The sequence below is a fragment of the Manacus candei genome, unplaced genomic scaffold, assembly GCF_025592945.1.
Source record: "Manacus candei isolate 608988 ecotype Guabito, Panama unplaced genomic scaffold, ASM2559294v1 h1tg000011l, whole genome shotgun sequence".
Lineage (NCBI taxonomy): Eukaryota > Metazoa > Chordata > Aves > Passeriformes > Pipridae > Manacus > Manacus candei.
In genome coordinates this window covers 23,366,543-23,383,626 of record NW_026138059.1, presented here as the reverse complement: position 1 = coordinate 23,383,626, position 17,084 = coordinate 23,366,543, and the positions used below count along the sequence as shown (strand labels likewise).

The 17,084-nt window shown below is 37.5% G+C and overlaps 1 protein-coding gene across 9 annotated transcripts in view; it reads right to left on the bottom strand.

The window, feature by feature from the left end:
• The window catches only part of BCKDHB (branched chain keto acid dehydrogenase E1 subunit beta), a 150,456-nt gene that overhangs the window by 111,151 nt on the left and 22,221 nt on the right, over window positions 1-17,084 (bottom strand). For all 9 annotated transcript variants that reach the window (XR_007902853.1, XM_051778059.1, XM_051778060.1 and 6 more), the window contains exons 5-7: window positions 16,502-16,657; window positions 11,126-11,234; window positions 2,958-3,055 (exon numbers count right to left, since the gene is read on the bottom strand). Coding sequence is in view for 8 of the 9 variants with exons in the window: in XM_051778059.1 (XP_051634019.1) it covers window positions 2,958-3,055; window positions 11,126-11,234; window positions 16,502-16,657 (363 nt within the window). In the remaining variant the exon portion in view is untranslated. The remainder of the gene's footprint in view (window positions 1-2,957; window positions 3,056-11,125; window positions 11,235-16,501; window positions 16,658-17,084) is intronic.

Sequence of the window (17,084 nt, the reverse complement as noted above, 5' to 3'; positions counted from 1 at the left end):
ATTTTAGCATCACTTCAAAAACTAACTTCACCAAAGAATCACTGAGAACAAAACTCTTGCTTTCTAGAAAAGTATCTTTCAGTGAAGAGTATCAGGCCTCACTGTTTTATATTTGTAGTTAGTTTGAATAAGTTTTAGAAGTTTTTTATTAGGACTGTAACTAAGCTAAGACCCAAATACTTCAGAGTAATTCATTTTGATGTAGCAGTCACAAGCAATCCTGCAGGAAGCATTACCTACATTCAAAAATTCTACACTGCACTATATTTGATCTCTGCCACAAAGCCAAGAGACGGTTCTTGTAGTCCCAGTAACTACACTTATCACAACACTGAAACAGATAACTGACTGATCATCTCCAAAGCATTATCTTACAAACTGCTAGGAGAGAAAGTAAACACCTCATAAAGTTACCTGTAAATATCCAACCCTGACACCCACAATCACAGGCTATGGGCATTAGTAGGATAATATAACAATTTACTGGTCTTCCAGCAAATAATTTAATACCACCATAACAAACATTGCATTATCTGATTACTGTAATTAACACTTTACTAAAACAAAAAAGTATTCCCCTCTAGCGAGAGGCTATTACTGAACCGGAATACAGATTATTCACCCTCCACCAGTCAAGGAATCTATTCAGTAGCATATGTAACTGTGTCACAGTAGATGTCAAACAATCCACATCTATTACCATCCTTTTCATAAGGTATAAGAGTGGAAATGAAGGCAATACTACATACCTTCAAAATTGTATCTTGACATTATGTTATAAAACACTTAAATAAAAAGTGTTTCAAGCACTGGCTTCCCTAAAACAAATATTCGCAAGCAAATGCTCCAACATGGAAAATAACAACTGTTACGACAACAACTCAGATAATCCTCCACAAATATCTCAGCACGAAGTATTTACTTATGAGATATGAAGATAAAAAAATTTCTAGATATGATGCTGCCAATAAACTCTGGGTCTCTCTTTATTGTTCGAACGTTTCATAATACAGGTTTTGGACTGTGGCAGATGACCTCGATCAAGCAATTTCTAGACATAGTAAGGGGTTGGAGGCCAAACACCATCCCCAACAAGCAATTTGGATAAGGTCATCTTGATCTCAAGATCAAGGCAACAGAATTTAACAACATCGACATGGTCAGGCCATATCAGTTGCCTGAGGGTCAGAGAGCATTAATAAATTCTACACGGGGTAAAAAATATACGCAGAAACAAGATGATTAAGGATTTAAACACACAACTACATCATGCAAATATGAACAGCTAAACGCCAAAGAACTGTTTTAAAAGGTATATCAATAGAAGTATTGTAATAATAGAAAGGAAATATAGCTTGCAGTATTTTTGTTTAAACTTCTAATACGTCTGTAGCTGTAAGAAGAATGTTTGAGAATGTTCAATATGGTACATGGGATGGATATTTTTGCCATTTCTCTGATGCAAAAGGGAAAACACTTACCTAGCTCACAGAGGATAAGGATTAGCTAAAGACAATAAAAGACTGAGCATAACTGGAGAGGAACTAAAAGCCTTTGCTGTCCTTCATTAGCATCACCCAGGAAAGCTTGCATAAGGGGAGTATGTGCAATCACTCTGCCTACTGACTGTAAGTGTAGGATTGGTAGCACAATTAGCAATCAAAGTTTAGGTACACAACCCACAAACATTCTCTGCACAAACTCACTGAACATATTTGACCTGCATAACCCTGGCACATCCAGAACATGCTGGATTTACTGCATATGTGTGAAACATCTGTCCCCATGCTGTATTACACAGCCACACCCATGGTTTGGTCAGCTCCTAAATCTGTATTAGGGCTGCACATCTGCCCTATTACTATTCACATCAAAAGAAATGCCTGTCTTAACTTTTTCCAAGAACCAAAGTACAGAGATTTCTTGAAGGGTGTTACTCCAAGTCCTCTCTGCACTACTGCCTATGGCATAAATCAAGGATATTATTAAATCTCCATAGCCAGCTTCCAAACCACTATTTCATCAATATCCAATTGAGAGAAATGATACAAGTAAAGATATTTAAGAAGTCCACAATTTAATACTAGTGCAAAGTATCAGAAGTTAATAGGAATAACCACAGATATAAAGAAGATCAAGTAGTCTGAGGACAAGGAAACTACCACAGAAAAGCACGGAAGATTACAAATTTCAAACAAAAGCCAAACAAAAAACAAACAACAAAGAAACCGACAATAAGAAGGCACAACCCCAGAGATCGATTCAATATTCTTGTGATGAAAGTTTAACGCTCTCGCCTCTAAAAGCTTCTCAAATACAATCAGGCCAAGAAAACAGCAAATTCTAGAAATTCCAAACTATACTGAAGTTTCTCTTTTCTATATTTCTGGAAAATAAAAGTGTATTTTCTTACCAGATTTTTCAATATTTGCACATCTTAATTTGGCAATGTTTGTATGTGTCCAATCATGTTCCTGAACAGCTTTGAAATGTAACTGTTAGAATCAAAACTATAGCAATCCCTATTTGTATTACATGTTCAGTGAATTTTTAACTCTGTGTAAAGGGAACCCCAGACTGCACTTTTTTAAATCTTGCAGTAAAAATCTATACTTTTCCTTCGGCATACTATTTTGAACTTTCCCACCACCTTCCTCAGAGTCACATCTCACTGCCCCATTCTTAAATCTGTCACTTTCATAATCATAGACAAATCATTAACCTCCTGCACAGGCTCTCTCCCACATTTCCAGAGTCATCTTCAAGCAAACTAATAACTTGCACAATAAAAAGCAAGTTTCATATAACTACAAACACTGATAAACGTTTATTCAAGCATAAAGTGATGGAAGATGCATGCAGTTTATTGTCTGGCAGGTGAGCTTGAATTCAAACATCACCTGACCCATGGCCTAGGCTTTGCTGGGTGACAAATAGCTTGTAAGAGCGTTACCAACCTGTGTGCCCCAAGCAACCATTGTCACATCACTGCCCGTCTGGAGCACCTCAGCTTGAGACAGTGGAATGTTGTAGGGCTCCACAGGAACTTGTTCCACTGAATAAATTTTTTAAAAAAGAGGAAAATAAGCATTAGATTCCTCTAGTGTTCAATATTACCCCATAAAAACATACACTAAAAATTTTCTTCAGTGTTACTGCCATCTAAAAAAATAGATCAAAATAACATTAAGTATTAGCATTCATTTCAAAGGTTTAGTTGTAATTCAAATTATTTTAAATTACACTGTTAACAATACATTCACTGTAGAGTTTAACTCATGTTATATACCACAATAAGATGCATATATACACATACAAAAGACAGTAATAAGTCCTGGTGTATAACAAGTCAAAATATCAGCATCAGATTTGGAGATGACACTGTTACTTTTGATAAAAAAATGTCAAATAACCAGTGCAGTAAATTCTAATAATCATCAAGACAGTCTTGAAATTATACTTCAATACTCAGACAAGAAGGAACAAAGGAACAGCTGTGCCAGCACCCTCCTGATATCTGCCAAGAACAATGCTCCACATTTTTAAGTTTAAATTTAGGGAAAAATTTTCAGAACCTACACATAAAGGGTCAGCAAAAACTTCTCATTATAGCAATTTTAAATTAGTCAAAACATTTTTACTTTAAAAAAAGGTTATCTATTCACCAAAAATAGATCAAAATTAGAGAGAGTAGGCAAAAATTAGGCATCTTGTCTTCTCTATGAAATAGGAATTTTATTTTTTTTTAATTACAGCAGATGATTTTTTTTTTCCTTGTCAGTAACGATATATAAATATCACATATTTCAGAGAAGCACAGAAGGGCTGAGGTACGAAGTGACCTCTGGAGGTCACCTAGGCCAAGCCCTCTGCTCAGAGCAACGGCACCGGTCATTCAGGGCCACGTCCAGTTAGGTTTTGAGTATTTCCATGGTCAGAGACTCCACATCTTCTCTGGGCAGCCTGTTCCTGTATTTGATCACCCTCACAGTAAAAATGTTTTTGTCTATGCTTACGTTAGAGATATCTCACTTTACCTGAACAGGCACGGAAGGGACATACATATTAACTAAATCAGTCTTTCTAAAAATATAACAGGAAATTCTTTTTCAGCATAATTCAACAACATATGTTCATTTAATCAAAGAAAAAAAAATTTTAAATGTATTTTAAACACAAGGTGCTTTTCAATATAGCAAAAAAACAGATCTATTTGGAAACAATTTTAATGTACTAAAATATCAGTGTCTTTCTGCATTAATTTCTTTGAATAACAAGTGGCTAAATGAATATAGGGCTGGGAAAGAAAGAGAAGAAAGGCACATCTAGCCCTTGCTCACTGCATTTTACTGGTTGTCAGTAAAGCAAACCAGGTTTCTATGGATTTTGCACATGGTAAAACCCCAGGCAAAAGAAAGAGGTTCTGAAAGATAACAAAACCCATGACTGTACTAATTGGCTTTGCATAACTGTCTTTGTCATGAGATGGTCATCTACATGAAACCTGGAGAACAAGAAACTTAAAAATATATGATGGGACCCTTGAATGGAAACCCAGGCAACTGACATGAAGGAGAAGGTTTTGAAGTCAGTGGGATGCACAAGAGGAAGAACTGGAAGGTGTACATGATGCAAAAAAGAGCTTTTTCTCTGTGTAATGGTTCTATCCACTCAGGAAAATTAAATATAACATAAAATTACACAAATTAACGAGTTTCTTATGATAGCTAAACCGTTCTGCAACAACATGTCCATTAGATGAGCTCATCTATAATTCCTGACAATTTTAAATGTAAAATTCAGCTTAGTCAAAAATTTATAGGGAGGTCCAGATTTGGTAGGATTTTCTTTATATGCCTTTGCAAAAACTCCTCTCCCCACTAATAATGATGAAAAGGAGTACATGAAACTATTCTATGAATATTCTTTCATAATAACTATCTAAACCAGGATGACAATGTTTACATACAAAGCAGCCCAATCACCTATTACTGAAGAAATAAAGTATTTTAAGTCATGTTTCAAATAGAGCAACTAATAAAAAGTTGTAATTATCAGCAAAAAAGGGCCATCGCATTAATTTTAAGAGGCTCCAACATCTGTTGGTTTTTCTAAAGGAGCAGTCTGAACAGCAAAAGAAAACACATTTTCTCATCTTACCTGTCTTGTCTCTATAACAACCAGTGATGCAAGTCGTATTTATTTCTACGCCACCAATGTCATATATAGTACAATTAAATGAAACTGAAAAGGTCAAAAAACATTAGAGTAGGTTCTCCACAAGATGTCTAAACCTGATAATGTCAAGGTGACTCATCTTCTCCTTTGATTCACAACCATTATGTGCTCTTGACACTGCACAGGCTGTTAACTACTTTTCATAAATCAAAGCCTCCTTTTCCTTTTTAATTCAGATATTTTCTTAGTATCTCTGACATTTACGGGGACGTCACTACAGCACTGTCAATAACATCATTATGTCGTAAGTTAAATAGCAACAGAATTCTCTCTATATATGTGTACTTGCATATTTAACTCTCTATTTTTACCCAGAAAGGTTTACGTTTCTTTTCTCCTTTCTAATATTATTGAAGGACAACTAACATACACAAAACTTCTGAAGAACACTTGTATGGTGATGTGGAAGAAGATAGCATCTGCTCCTTTAAGGGTGTCTGGACAAGGAACTTTTTAATGCAAAAGGGTATAGAGGAAGAGGAAGAAGCCATAAGAACATACAGGGACACAAACCTAACCACCAAAGGATGAGGGTGGCAGTTAGGAGAGCCAAACCTGCTCAGTCCCACTTACTGATAAGGGTATGAGGAATATGGGAGTGTTTCTTTCAGTAAAACTATCTTATGAGGACCTTGCCAAACAGGATGATAAAGAAAAAGAAGAAGCTCTAAACAAAATATAAAGACACAAACTTGAAAATAAACACAGCAAAGACAAGAAACAAATTTGGTCAGGAACACTCAGTGAAGGACTATCGAGAAACGATGGGCATACCAGGAACTTGCAACTGATAAGCATGCAAACCTGAGGGTCCAGGGAATTGGAGCAAGTGTGGAACTAGACCAGCTGATGAGGGCATAAGAAGGTGAATGGGGTTGACAAGGAGCAAAATGGGGAAGAAACAGAAAGGGTTATAGAAGGGGTCAATTGCACATAAACAGGGCTGGTCAGCACATTTGTCTGATTGAGCCCTGTGCCTCATCACAGTGGTCAGTCCCAGTTTCTTTGGAAATCCTGTCCAGTGCAAGGACAGTGTGCTGCAAGGACTAAGTAGTAGCTGCTGGTGAGACAAATATGAGAAGACAAGACACTGGGTCAGCAAGTGGAAACAAACCAGGGTGCAGAAACCCTGAGCCTGTGGTGTGACCAACAGGAGCAAGTAGGGGCCCTGGCCACCAGCTGCTGGAAATAACATGTGGTCCAAACACAAGTTACCAGGTCCTGTGGGAACCACAAAGGGCTGCTAGACTGGTTAAGATCCTTCACTCAAGAGTTTTGAAAGCTAAAGAGCTATCCAGGGGACACTCACTGTCATTCCCACTCCACATATGTACAACCAAGTTGGGGTGACACTGCCATAAGTGTCCAGGGAAGTCAACAAAGAGTAACAATGAGCACTCCAAAGAGCCCAGGTACACTGAGGAACAGCAAGTCCTCTGCTAAACAAACTGCTAGCAAAGTGGGTGACTGTGTTAGAGAAATAGGCACATGGGCTTAACCACAAATGCAGCGCTGTCCTGCTTCACAGTATGGGAAGTACAAATCTGCAGTTACTAGCTACAACTATGCATGGTAAATATACTTCTTTTTCTTTTCTGATCTAGCTACTGCTTTGTGATATAAGTCTTACATACATATATAGCTACTTATACATATATTCACATAGATAACAATATATATGCACCTATACATAAAATCATGTATCTGTATATGGGGACTATTTCAACTTGTTTGCACACTAGAGCTAATGCATAATATGAAACTTATCAATTGTATTTCATTCAAACAAAATAGTGCTCTTCTGTAACTTCTAAAATTTACTATTAACAGATACCCAGGCAAAGTTTAAGATCCAGCTCTGGGGTTGTCTGCACAGGAAAGACATAGAGCTATTGCAGCAGGTCCAGAGGAGGGTCATGAAGATGATCAGAGGGCTGGAGCACCTCTCCAATGAAGACAGGCTGACAGAGTTGGGATTGTTCAGCTCGGAGAAGAGGAAGCTCCAGGGAAATTTATTGTGGCCTTTCAGTACTGAAAGGGGGTTTATAAAATAGTTGGAGACAGACTTTTTAGCAGGGTCTGCTGTGACAGGATGAGGGGTAAAGGTCAGTTTAGATTAGATATAAGTTTTTTACAATGATGGTGGTGAAACACTGGAACAGGTTGCCAAGAGAAGCTATGGATGCCCCATCCCTGGAAACACTCAAGGTCAGGTTGGACAGGGTTCCAAACAAGCTGATCTAGTTGAAGATGTCCCTGCTCATTGCAGTGGGGGTTGGACTGGATGACCTTTAAAGGTCACTTGCAACCAACACTATTTTATGATTCTTTGATCTTAGCTTTAAGCCCATTACCTCCCTTTGGTGTTGTCACGGCTCTTGGATATTTAAGGTGTGAGTTATTTTCTGAATGAACTGGAAAACATTTCTGAAACGTTCTTGCAAAGTTGTCCTTCACTTTGGAATTTGCTTTTTCTTCTTGGTTCCTCACAGTGTGAATATGGTAAACTTAAGGCAATGTTACTTTGATATTCACCTGGGATCCACAAGAATGACTAAGGTGAAGACTAAAGGTCTGTATTTACTCTTGTATCTTTTGTGGGCAAAGGCATGTTTGGACAGCAAATATTCATATAGAAATTAATGTTCATTTACTAACATGGTTAGTTTTACCACATGTCTGAACAAGCATACAACATATTTGAATAGGCAAATTTGTGTTCATTTGTGAAGACATTCGGCTAATCTCATTATTCCAAAAATATAGCAAGCAATCACACTTTCCATGTGATAGTTGCACTGAAATATTTTGTCCTACAGCTCTGATTTACCTTGGAGACCAGACTTATAATTCAAAACACTTTTGAAGATTCTTTTCTCTTTTGTACAATGTCTTTACTGTTATGGGGGAAAAAAAGCTATGCTTGAATGTTGCAAAACCTGCCCTGTCATCAGCAAGCAAAATAAAAAACCCAAACAAACAAAAACAAACAAAAAAATGAAAGCAATTAGTGGGCCTATACAGCTCCTTGGAGGTATGCATCAGATGCAAAATCACAAGGCTGGTTCTGCACAAGACCTTATATAAAACAGCAATGACCTGGCATCCTGCTTAACATTCTGGAGATGCAACTTCAGGCTATACATCCTAAGCTAGATATATATGACCTTCTGTCGCTGGCATTCAACATCTAATTACAATAATAGCAACACCACATAGTTTTGTGGTGGTTGGGGTGTAGTGGATGTGGGATTTTTGTCATTTTTTGTTTGGTTTGGTTTGATTTTTTTGTTTGTTTTAAACAAAGCATTATTAGCTTCAGCCAACATGAATAAGGACAGGTATCCTGTGTTTTAAAGACTACCCCACCTACACCCTATTTTCAGCTGTATTATATATAATTCCAAATATATTAACAACTCTAAAAAGAGAATTCTTAGACAAATGCTTAAAGACCTCATAAGGAGAAAGAAAACTCCATTAGAGGAAAATGACAAGGCTCAAAAGCCTACATTGATTTTACAGATAGAAAATCCTCCTTTCCATTAACATCTTTGACACCTTATTTTTTCAATGATGTTACACGCCCACTGTAACATCAATCACAAAGCTCTCTGAACAAACACATCTACTCAACATGAAGCTAGAACAAAAAGAAATGTTATGGTAGGGGCAATACAACTTAACTATTCAATGCTTGGCCATCATAATGGAAATAAGGAAAATTAATTTTTGTCTGGAACAACGAGGTCCCAGATCTTAGGTGGAGTTCTATACCATGCCATGATGATCCTGGTCCATTTCTGAATCCACCAGGCCACTTTCTTTCAATGGTGGAATTATAAGAAACCCTGACCATGGCCAGCAGCATAAGAATGAACTCCAACAGAGATTAATTTCATAGGAGAAACTCCCAGACACCAGTCATCTTCTAGTTCAAGCTGACCCAAAAAGGAGAGCTTAACAGTTGGGATGATGAACTAATGAAACCGAGGGACAGGTTCGCAATGAAAATAAAAGGAACATAAAAACCATTTCACGTAATAAAATGTTCATACTTTACATTGTAGAAACAATAAAATGTCCATGTATACAAAAGAAGTTACCTCTTAAAATCATCCCTGTCACATGTTGACACAAATGTACTATAAATTTCAGCCTACATAGCTAAACTGATGTTCTTAGATATTTTAAGGCAAAAAATACATAGGTAATGTCTCTGAAAATCAGGCCACCAGAATTTAGGAGGAAATCACAGTCTTTCAGAAAACTACCACAACAGCAACGCTGTGGCTGGTTATTGACCAGCACATAAATCACATCAACCAGTATTTCACCACATTCTTTACTCAAGATTTCAATCACAAGACTGATTTATGTTCACTAGATGATCCAGCAATTGCTTTACAAGTCATTTCCTCAAACAGAAAAACCTCCCTCTATTCTCAAAAGCTGCGTGATATTGATGTGCAGCCATTCACGCCAGTATGAAAGCAAATATTTTATTAACTCTACAGTCTGTATTTTGGACTTGTAAATACTGGTGGAAAGGGGAAGAAATAAAGGGTTGTTTTAAAGACACTTAATTTTTTTTCTTTGCTTAACAGAACTCAGACTCAAGCTCATTTTTCAAATTAAATACTCTAAATTGAATGGGCGGAAATCTTTTTGCTAAATTTTAGTAAGCTCTCAAAACACACTGAACTTAAGGAATGCAACACCCTTTGAGTGCATCACACCCCACCACACTAAAAATAGCTGCACTTTTAAATTTATATTGCTAATCAGATTTCTGAGTCTTTTTTTAAAATATAAAGCAAATAAGCAGTTTCACCAGTAAATATCCTATTTGTTCCCAAGCTATATTGCTATTTTTTTGTAGCTTTGATGTTTGCTTTCTAAATCTTTCCCTTGGTATCCTTTGTCTCTCTTCTCTAGGAAGAGGATAAATTTACTAACAAAATGGATGTACTGACAGAAAAGTGCTGCTAAAAGAAAAATACAAACACTTTGTCCTTCACTCAACTTCAGGCCACACAGAGTCAACTTATAAATTAGATAGATGGATCCCAGCATAGTTTGCATATAAAGTTATAGGACACAGAAACACTAAAGTTAAGTGATGGCTTGAGTTCTATTTTCTCAGTTGCTCACCCAATTACCCTGCCTATCTCCACATGCAAAATTTTTCATCCATCTTCTGTTCTCAGTCCAACTTCTCTGATCTAAAGAAGTACCAGCTAATTTTTAGAACCAACTCAAACACCATCATCTTCAATTTACTGTGTTCCAATAAGTTACACATAAGACAGCTGTGAAAGCTTCTTTGAACCAAAAAGTTTACTATGACTAAAACAAATGAAAAAAGAAATGGTAATCTCATTTCCTTTCAAATAAGATTAAAATCTATGTGGGAAGATTTTCAAGATTTTTAGAAATTACACATTTCAAAGAAATCCTACACTTTGTGAAAATGGTGATGATGGGGTTCAGTTCTTTTGGAAACAAACTTTGATCTGGAAACTTATTTTAGTATCTAGAGTTATCACAAGAAAGTACTTTAATTTCTGTCAAATTTATACTGCAGTTTGATAAGGAATAATGCCACTTAGCTCTATTTCTTCTTCTTTTTAACCCAAGACTGTATAAAGCATTTCACTTCCAAAGTTAATTGAGCATGAATCAGACTGTAAATGTTCATTTATCCTTGCAGTCAGATTTAGATATCTCATCCGATTTTCACAATTCCTCTAAAAACCCAAGGCCCAACATAGCTAGAGACCAAACAAGTTAAGACTTCTGTTGAAATATTGTTTTAGCAGTGACTATCAACATATATGTGCAAAAAAAAAAAAGTAGCTTTATTGGAAAATACACAAAACTTTACCTGCAGCTCTGTAAAGTATTTTAGGTTCAAAAAATATGCATGGATTTTTGTCCTCTATGCATGACAGCAGCAATCCTTTGGCCTGAAGAGGACTTCTTGGAATAACAACCTGTAAAAACATTTTTATGTAATTTATTTATATTGAAATTCTGCTAGAAACTTCCTCAATACTACTTAAAACTAAGCAATTATTTGCTTTAAATGAATCTATGTACAGATTGAGCAGTTCTTACAAACTGAATTAGTAATGCAGCACTGATGTTAACACACATTCTAAATTTTTAATTTTATTTTGTTCATTGATGAGGCTTTAAAAGCACCCCTCTATACCTTGATTTAAACACTAAGGGACTCCTCTCAGATAAGGTAGAACTAACATCTTAACAACAACTTTTGGGGTAAAAGGAATGGAAGAAAGTCAGTCAGATTAAAATATATATAAAATATATATAACACTTCATATATATATTCACATATATATAAACTTAGTAAAATTAACGTAGATGTTTAAAAAAATTCAGCTGAGTGATCCTCAGTTTCTTGGGTAAAGATTCATCAGAACAGACCTAGAAGGTTTTCAGACTTAGTCCAGTAAGTTTTGAAGACTGAAAAAGGAAACAGCTATTTAAAGTTGACTTTCTTTGTTTATGATGGAAGCCTGAAATGTGTTCATTTTGGAAATGAACAAACACTAATACATACCTTAAATATCAAGCACAGAAAACTAAGTAAAGCCTCCAAATGTAATCTGAATACTTGGAAGAAAAAAGTATAACATATTTGCCAACAGAGGAGTTAATTTCGGATGACCTAAGAGAATGCTAGTTACGAAGAGAAAATTAGCAAATTATCACAGTTTAAACAAAAGTAGAACTCAAGAGCTCAATTCCCTCAAATCAGAAGAACCAACTAATTTACATCCCAGAGACTTCAAAGAGCTGGCACATGCTGCATGAAGTCTACATTTTTATAGCTGTGGAGTCAGAAGTGGCCCCCTCTGACTGAAAACAGTAGTTGTAGCTCTTGTTAAAAAAAAAAAGTAATCCATGTTTACTAGTCATGTTAACTTACTGCCTACAGGAGTTTCCAAGGCTTCAAATATGTTTTGATAGTAATAACATTTATTTATATTAAAGTAATAGAAAAGAGTCAAAACACAATCTAAATCTGCTATTACATCAAACTAACTTGATAAGTGATTTTTCTAAACAAGGGAGAAGCAGTCTATCATATTTCACCAAAGCATGTGGTAACAGACACATGGGAAACTAACCATGGATGTTACTAGTACAGCTCATTAGGGATCATTTTTAGGACAGACTTTATTTACCTTATTCACTAATGATGTTCAGTCAGAACATAGTAGTGAAAACTATTCCAAAGCTGGGAGTCACTACCACTACAGAGGATGATACCAAAAAGACCCAGTTCACATTGAGGACATGACTGACAATAGCAAACAGAAAAATACATACTGAAAAGTCATGTTTAACGACCACATTTTTGTTATAAATTTAGAACTCAGCAGCAGAAATTCAGATCTGAATTTATTATCTGCTCAAAGCATAACTAGGACACTATGCAGTACATAATAACATAGCCAAGGAACTTTTCTTGCTATTGTAAAAATCAGTGCTAGAAACTTAACTGGAATACTTTATGACTATATCAACCCTTTGGAAAAAAAAATTAATGAAACACATGTCAAAAGAGCTCCAGAACTTGTTAACATTACTTCAGTAGTTTGATTTGTTTAGTCTAACAAAAGGAAGACTAAAGAGAATACAACTGTTTTAGTATATGAAAGGGAAGGTGAAGAAGAGATACGTTAAACTTATAAGTTAGTCAGGAACAAATTTAGGCTGGAAATGAAAAGAAAGCTTCTAGCCACAACAGCAAATATTCTTACAATGGAATGCAGAGAATCAATATTAATATCTTCCATCCATTAAGAAGTACATCCTCACAACAGCAGACAAAAGATACAACCATTCAGTAGTGTCCTGCCACCTCAATAAGACTTGTGCTAAGTACCAATGACTGCAGTTTGTCGTGGTTTGGATTTTGTTTTCCCCCAGAGGTTAGAAAAGTGGTAGACCCCAAGGGGTGGAAACCCCTGGAAGTTTTGAAGTTCTGCCCAATGGGCGCTCCTGCAAAAATGTAAACATATCACAAGCTCACCAGAAGAGATGATTTGTAGTTTTGGTTGCAGGAGAGGTGGCCATGTTGTAGAGCCACGAGGAAGGGGCTCTGAGCCCCTTGGGCCCTCTGGGGCCTCCCAGCCCCTGGCTGGGAGCTGCGGGGACCTGGAACAGCATAAAGCTGGGCTAGGTGCCTGTAGTTATGCCGGGAGATGTTTTCTCCATGGGCGCAGAGCAGCAGCCGGCAAGCACCAGAGAAACGGTGGCAGAGAGCCAGACAGGAGATAAGGACCTGAACTGAAGGAGCAGCAGAAGCAACATGCAGCACCAGAGAAAGGACTCCTGGAAGGAGAGCCGGGAGAAAGAGAGCCAGCAGCCTGAGAGACAGAGTTCTGGGGGTAAGACTGTACCAGATCCCCTAAAACTCCCTTGAGACCCCTCTTGGAGAAGAGGGACGTGGACTCCTATTTTGGAGAGCAGTTTTGGACATGCAGCACCGGAGTCAGAGAGGAGCTAAGAAGCTCAGAGCGTCCCGGAGCTGGACCGGGACGGCCAGAGGAATGCGGGGGGAGTTGACCTTGGCTCCCCCCCTTGCACTGCTGCCACGGTGGCAGCCTGAGAGACAGGGCACAGAGGCCCTGCAAGGAGCTGAGTCTCCTGGAGATACCAGACCGTCACGAAGACCCCCCTGTGTCTTCGTGATATGACGTGGTGATACGACCTTGTCTGGGGTTACGAAGCCCACAGAAGACCCCTCGGTTGGAGGCGATGGGGCCGAGAGAGAGGTTTGGATACCTCCCTCGTGAGTGCTGGCAGAAAGCCAGCCAAAGCTGCTGCATGTGGAGAAGACAGACAGACTGCTGCCTCAGAAGATGCTGCTGCTTAAGGACTGGAAGGGATCTGTCCTTCTTTCCCTCCTGGACTTTTATTTGGAGGGGAGAAGAGATCTGATCATTGTAAATACATATGTCATGGTAGAGATAGTTTGTGATCGTGTGTATAATGTGATATGGTATTTATTTGTACAGTCACTGTAATATATTCCCTTTCCCCCACTTTGAGTCTGGTGTGTTTTGTCTGGAAAAACCCATCTCACATTAGGTTGAGATGTGGAAGGGGGAATGGAGCTAGGGGATTGGATTTTGGGACTATCTCAAACCATGACAAGTTCTTCCCCTGAATAGCCAAAGTTGTACAAACTCCCGTTGGCTTGGGAAATCCAAATCTCACCTGCCACTTAAGAAAAACACAAAATAGAAGGGCAAAAACCTTCCACAGAGTTTAGTAAGAGGATGGTTACGAAGACTACTCTCCCAATGGTCAAACCCTACCCTTCTCAGCTTGTAAGACATCGCCTTTCCTTCTGTAATAATGGAGAAAATACGCATAGACACAGGATGTTTGAGAATGCATCTGAACCACAAGTTCATGCGCACTTCTTGATTCCCGTGTTAAAGGCTAGGTTTGGGTTCATTTAAAAATATCTGCAATCTTGAAATATTATAATTGCATTAACAAACAGCTTTGCAAAAAATATTAAAGCGACAACACTGTTTTCACAAAGCAACAATATTCAAAAGATGGAGTCTAAAATACTTCTCTGTGCACCAGAAACTAGTATATTGTTCCATCAGTTCCACCCAATTAATGTGCCCTTTATCTTCAACTGAGATGACAGCTCTTAGTGGTAGCAATCTATTTTAGCACTTTACCCAAGGAAAAGTGAAAGGAAGTGAAAGGAAGTGAAAAACCAATAAGAAGAAATATCAGAGGTGGGAGCAAAGAACTTATGTTACGCAGCATGACTAAATAAAATTTTGACTTATTAACTTATCGAGAAGACTATGCACCGGTCTAGGTAGTACCAGAATTAGAAAGAGCTTTAATCACCTGAGTGGACCACTAAACTTCAGCACTTGGTTCAGTATATAAAAATTTGAGATTGACCAACAAGATCAGTAGAAATATAGACCTGGCATCAGTATTTTAATCATGTAAGTTATCTTGTGCTTTCATATGATAAGAAACTACTTTAGTTTATAAACAAGATCAAGAAACCATTTGATTCAATTACCTCGCAAAAGATTTTGGAGATTGCTTTTGCCTGTATTAGGAAATACTTTCAAGTTCAGAATAGGAACACCTCAAATATCATAAAGAACACCCAGAGACAAAAATGTATCCTCATTCCTCAAATATCATGAAATAAAATGTGAACAATATAAAGGATTGTATTTAAGTAAAGACAAACAAGAAGGAGAAATGGTTATGGTCTCCCTGTTGATGAGTTATATCTGAAGATTTAGAATACCAAAATCATACATGGTCAACAGTTTAAACAACAGATAAACAATGAACATGTGTCTTTAGCATGCAAATACCAGTTCTGCTTAAGTCTTCCACACTAATCAGCTATGAGTTCAATGGTCTGGATGCCAGCTAACCCAGAAGTACAAGTTTATAGACAAAAGTTTACTCAGAAAAAAATGGAGAGCTGGCAAAAAGTGCTCTCTTAATCTGAGATGACTAGATCCTGCAGCTCCCTCTTCTCTAATCATTAGCAAACTTGGCTTCGAGGAATGCCACCACCTCATGTGGAAAGCTTGCCTAAAGTTATCACTCAGAGAATCACCAACCAGTTGAGGTTGGCAGGGACTTCCAGAGATCATTTGGTTCAACACCCTTGCTCAAGCAGAGCCATCCAGAGCCAGTTGCCTAGAACCATGCGCAGACAACTTCTGAATGCCTCCAAGAATGGAGACTTCTCAATCTCTCTGGCCAAGTTGTGCCAAGTGCTTCCTCATGTTCAGACAGAACCTCTTGTGTTTCAGTTTCTACCCACTGCCTGGCACTGTCATTTATATAAATTAATTCAATTATGCACTTAAGACAGATACAGAAAGGAAAAAAAAGAAAGTACTACTTATTAAAGTTTTTAGGTTCTGTACTATACTGGACACACAAAAGTGTAAAATGTATGTTTTTAGCGCAAAAAGCAGACAAGTAAAAAACGCTATGTCTACCTAAGATTGCTTCAATAATGGCTAAAAATTCTCAAACACTTAACACAGTTTAAGTTTTATAAACTGAAAACTTCTAATAGTTTTTAATTAACATATTCAGATATTTTGCTAACATCCTTTCTTCCCCTGCCTGCATCTAGACTCTTTGTTAGTCCAGTCCATTACAAAACAAACAAATAAAATTCATCTTCATAAAATAAGAGTTACTGTACCTTTATTCCTGGACAATGAGCAAAAAAGGCTTCTGGACTTTGAGAGTGATATAGTGCACCATGACCCACACAGCCCCAGGGTGCTCTGATGGTGAGGTTTCCACAATTAAATAGATCTCCAGAGCGGTAACGGTATTTTGCTGCTTCATTAACAATCTGGGAAGATTTATATACAAAAGTAACATTCAGTCCAATACCTTTAGTTATGCATCATTAAGTCACTTCAATACATGGGATGTAACTACATCATCTGCACCATGCACGGGATTCAGAGGACCAAATTAGAAGCAAAGAAATACTGTAAGCCAGTGCAAAGACAAAAATTTTTCAAGGCAAATGAAACAATAATTTAGTGCATTCAAGTTAGATGCCTAAGCCTCGAGGGTAGCCTTATAACTCAGTTGTTTCCTCATTGCATACTGTCAGTCACCCCAGTTCAAATCTGTAGTTTGTCCTGTGGATATATGGCCAGCTGCAGCTGAATGTAGAAATGAGAAATTGTGTTGGGAAGACACAGCTGATGAATTTAAGGCTGCTGAAGCCAACACAGTCACAAAACCAAAAATCAAAACAAACAGAGAGG